Below are 5,173 nucleotides of genomic sequence, written 5' to 3' on the forward strand. Positions count from 1 at the left end.
AGTTTTTCTTTAACATTTTCTCTTACATAGCCATCTTTTGCTTTATCTGAAGCCCATCTACCATGCTTCTTAAATAATCTATCATGAATGCCAGCTGATGCAGCTGCAGAAGCTCCACCTGATCTCAAGCTATGTAATCCAATTTTTGACTTATCTAAACCGATAGATTCCAGAGCTGATAATATAATTTCTTAAAAGACCTCTCAGTCTATAAGATCTAGATTTTTTTACATAAATACATGGATCTCAATATATAATCTGAAGATGATGCATCTATATTGGATAATAACAAATATTTCTCCAACATACTAACAGGGCATGTTTGTGTATCTGTTCTAGCAATTAAAACTTGTGTGCCTTCTCTATAACGATCAGTTTTGCTTTTCTGTATGAGCAAAGAGACATGTATATCAGCAAATTTTAAATCAGATCTTTTTAAATTTACCATTTCAGAAAATCTTAAAAACCCTGCGTAACTAATAAGACACATACAACAAATTCTAATTTCTATAAGATTGTTACATTCTTTACCATATTTATTAACAATTTTCTTTAAAATATCTGGCGTAATAGGTTCTTTTTTATTTACAATAATATGTCCAATCTTTCTATGAGCTCCTTCTTTAACCGATATACACAACTGTGAATTACACGGATTTGAATAGCCAGCTAGTTTGTGAGCCCAGCTTATTGAATAATATGCTTCTTCAACCTTAGCATACGAGTTAAATGTCTTTGATATATGTATTAAATACAATGAAACATAAAAATCTGAAGCTGGTAAAGGTTTAACATAAGAATAGTTATTACACCACTTACAGAAATTGTTTAATGCATAAGAGTATTTTCTTTTGGTATTCTCGGCTTTTGAATGGAGACAGAACTCAGGTAGGCAGTAAGATAAAGATGACAAATCTTGGTCAACTGGCTTAGGCAAGGATTTCCAGACTCCACATGAAAAAATATATGAAAAACGTGCATATCAAATAGAAATATAATCTACTATACTACTACTAGCTTACAATATATTAAAATGACCTTGCCAGATTTATTTTTCACACTGGCCATGTCAGGTGAGACCTTGCCTATTTAATTTGGCCTTGTCATCAGCATACGACCTTGCCATTAGATTGGTCTTGTCTTTATAAAATGTACCATACGACCTTGCTCAACAGCCTTGTCGTAAATTCTTACATGAACTGATCGTTCAATCTAATAGCTAAAACACTAGAAACGAATTCAGAAGATCCCAACAAGGACTTATTATTCATACCATGAATAAAAATGTTCTGATTTGGTTGAAATTCTAAAACATCAGTTACATAGGGTTGCAAATGCGAACCTTTTTTAAAAATCATTGTCCAATATGACGAGGAAGGCCACTTTGGAACTATCAAAGTGCCTCTAGCCTTACATAAAATCAAATGTTTGATTGCTCTACAGACAACGGAAATTAGAGGAACAATCCAATTTACTTCATTTTTCCAATTTTGCGTGAACGCATCAACTGCTTCAACACCTGGATTCCAGAATTTGGAATTAAATCTTGGTAATTTTTTATTCAAATTACTCGCAAACCTGCCCACAGTATGCGGACCCCACATATTATCTACTAATTTAAAACATTCTTTATTTGTTCCCCAGTTTTCTATATCAATCATTTTAGAAATATAATCAGCTTTTGTATTCTTAGATCTCGGGATCCAAACAACATCTAAAGTAATATTCAATTCAGAACACAACTTAAAAATATTAATAGCTATCTCTTGTAAATGTACTTTTGCACTTCCTTTCTGAACAATGGAAACACAGTTATTATTATCTGTATGCCATTTAACACATTTATTTCTTAAACGGTTCTTAAACGACATCAAAGCCAACAAAAAAGCTTGAAGTTCTCTCCATGTAGAACTCTTTAGGGACTCTTGTAAAGTCCACATCTGATGAAAAATATTAGAGTCAATATCTATCGAGTAAGCACCAGCAGCTACGTTACTAACATCAGAATATACAAGCACGTGAGGAAAAAAATAACCTGCTAAATGTTTTCTGTTCAATCTTCTAATGTTATTCAGCCAAAATGTGAGCTCATTAAATACAAGAGTCAGGACATTCCAATATTAACTTTAAATCCCACTTTACTCTGTATTCAATTGCCCAGGGTAAATAACGGGTCATTAAACTTGTTATGATACCCATGACTGGACACATAGAAATTACCTTTACCGTTACCTGAGACAACTTACGTGCTGTGAAATTAGGAAAGTTATTCAAAATATCAATGTAAGTGTATTATCAATCCGTCTATCTGATATACTAATTGAAAAATCAGACGAATCCCAAACTAAACCTAACCACTCTAAACATTGTACTGGCTCAAAAATAGATTTATCCATGTTAATTAAAAACCCTGCTTCTAACAAGGAGGTTTTCACGAAAGATGAACATTCGGAAGCTTCTTGTTTATTTTTACCCATTCCAAGTCCATCATCTAAGTAAAGTACAATATCTACGCCATTTTCTCGCCAATATTTTACGATTGGTCGTAGACATTTTGTGAATAGATATGGAGCAGATGATAGACCAAAGGCTGACTCTGTAAAACAGTAAAATTTATCGTTCCAGCAAAATCCTAAATATGTTTGTTGTTTAGTACATACGTCATAATGAAAATATCCAGACTTAAGATCAAATTTAAATTGATAGCAATCTTTTGTGAAATAATTTAAAGCCACTTTCCAGTCCTCAAATTTTATTCTTTCTTTTTGCCCGAACTTTGAACTGCAACACTGAGCGGATTTACAACAAACGGTTGAAATGGAGTTTCAATAACACATCCGATATTCAGTAATTCTGAAATTGCTTCATTTACAAATTTAGAATGGACATTTGCAGATTTGTTATTCTTAAATGACATAGTTGTAGGAGTCTTCAAAAATGGAATAACGTAACCATGTTTGATAGTTTTGATAACAAATTCATTTGCACCTGGGACAGCTGGTTTTGTACTGAAAAGGGGGCACTGAGTTCGCCAGTGACCAAGCTGGTTGCAGTTGTAACAGATGTCATGAGATGAGGGTTCCCTCCGTCTGCTGGTCCGAAAGGGCGGCTGTTGATAATTGTTTTGTCGAACATTATGTTGATTGGGCATTGGAGCAGGAGGAGCAGAAACAGTAGCTGTAACGGTTCTATAAGGATGAGGTCTTTTCTTTTCCTTGATACTCCTAATGGCACGGCTTTCTGCAGAACAAATGCGTTTCTCATCTTCTGAGTCGGAGGCAAGGTCGTCACTCTCATATTCACGGACGGTTTTCCAGCCTGCGGGAGATTTGTCTGCAATGCGGATGAGTTTATTACGCTTCTTAACTTTGAGGTTAGCACCAGATACCAATTTAAGACATGCTGCATCTTCATCAGGAATACGCTTCTGAAGCTTAACAAGGTCGGCCATAATTTTACAATTGAAATTGAACTGTATCTGGTTACCCTCACCTTTAAGTTTAACTGACACTTCTTGCTTGAGTTTGGTAGCAAAGTTCTCATTGCCAACGGCCAAGTCTTTGTGAAGAGTAGCGATCTTCCCGTCAAGATAGGTTTTAAACAGCGAGAATGTATCCACCAAGTCGTTATTACCAGTATGATGTGTAGAACTACCATCAGGCAACGAATGTACACTAGGACCAGGCAAAGATTCATGGTCAGAATCTAGAAGTTTCTCGGAGTCAGACATACCACAATAACGAACTGCTGCTACGTTAACTATAGGCAAACTTCGAATAACTTTATTTTCTCAAACGAACCCCTTAAGTAATACTTAATCATGCTTTTCACGAATCTCATGAGCGCATATACCCGTAAAAACCGCATTGCGGGTATATGCCATCCAATCAAATAGAACATAAACACACACCATGTGCTTGATATAAACACACACACGTTTTAATAGTAAACAATCACTTGACCGTAACTACGTCATGTGACCAATACCTTTAATAAATATATGTATTTAAAGTCTTAGTCATAATTTTGATTATATTTCTGTAATTCTAACAGTATTCTTTTTCGGGTTTTCTTTGTGTTTTATTTTGTCATATAGGTAACCCATGCATCAAATTCAGTGATTACTGCACCAGCGATTTCGGATGTCCGAAAAATTACTATTTTGATAAAAACAAAGGGTACGATTATGATGATAACATATATTTATGAATTTCGAATAGCGGTATACTACTGTTGCCTTTATTTATATACCAATAAGTATTACAATTGACGTTTCTGCAATAAATATTGTATTCGTTTGATTTAGTTTTATCACCATTAGTCCGTTTTCTCAGATAACTTTACAAGCAATCGTCACAGGCCGCATTAAAGCCTTTTTTGCGCTGATGCGGAGTAAAGTAAACACCAATCCATCACAGAGACTAGCATGTTTTTTTATGTATACATAATTTTATCTGTCAAGTTCTCAAAAAAATATCAGGACGCCTTCCGTATTTTGTTTTATTTTTGAATGTTTGTTTATCTTAACGCTAAGATTGCCGGCCAATAAATATGACAGTATTGATTGATTGTAATATTTCTTACTCTTTTATAGTCTATAATTTATTGATATCACCCCGATCTGTCTTTTTTCAATTTTCCACAAGTCTTCGACGTCTAGCATAAGCTTTTCTTACTTTTTATATTAAACGAGATCGGAAATTATTTAGTTCACTTTATTTTTCTATCCATAAAAGTGGCGTACATAAATAGCATGCCAGACTGGACAAAAATATTATCTGTTTACACTAAAAAGGGGATTTCTTTACCCAAATCAGTAAAATTGCTATTTTCTCACTACTACAATAAATGTCTTAAAAAGAAAAAAAAGATACCAAAGGAACAATCTCAAATCATGAATGAAGGAAAGTAAGACAACAACATGAACAGTTCAAAATAGTCAAACAGTAGTCCACTAATTATATACCGAAATGTACAAAATGAGACGACCGGTTAAACATTTGAATGAATTAAATTGTTTTCACCTGAAGCTGTTAAAACACAAATGCAGGTAATGGTGTATGAAACAACATTATTAGTAGTTATTTTATTAAATATGACTTCAAATCAATATAGTGAAAAAATTGAACAACCGAGTAGATGGGATCATTCCAGGCTTTAGAACATATCAAAT

At 33.9% G+C, this 5,173-nt stretch overlaps 1 protein-coding gene across 1 annotated transcript; it reads right to left on the reverse strand.

Moving 5' to 3' along the window:
- Nucleotides 1-2,752: 2,752 nt before the first annotated feature.
- On the reverse strand, nucleotides 2,753-3,730 carry LOC127703759 (uncharacterized). Its single transcript, XM_052207840.1, has one exon. It carries the CDS (start codon nucleotides 3,728-3,730, stop codon nucleotides 2,753-2,755), a length of 978 nt encoding a protein of 325 aa, XP_052063800.1.
- Nucleotides 3,731-5,173: the final 1,443 nt, after the last annotated feature.

This window comes from Mytilus californianus, unplaced genomic scaffold (genome assembly GCF_021869535.1).
Source record: "Mytilus californianus isolate M0D057914Y unplaced genomic scaffold, xbMytCali1.0.p SCAF_50, whole genome shotgun sequence".
Taxonomy (NCBI): Eukaryota; Metazoa; Mollusca; class Bivalvia; order Mytilida; family Mytilidae; genus Mytilus; species Mytilus californianus.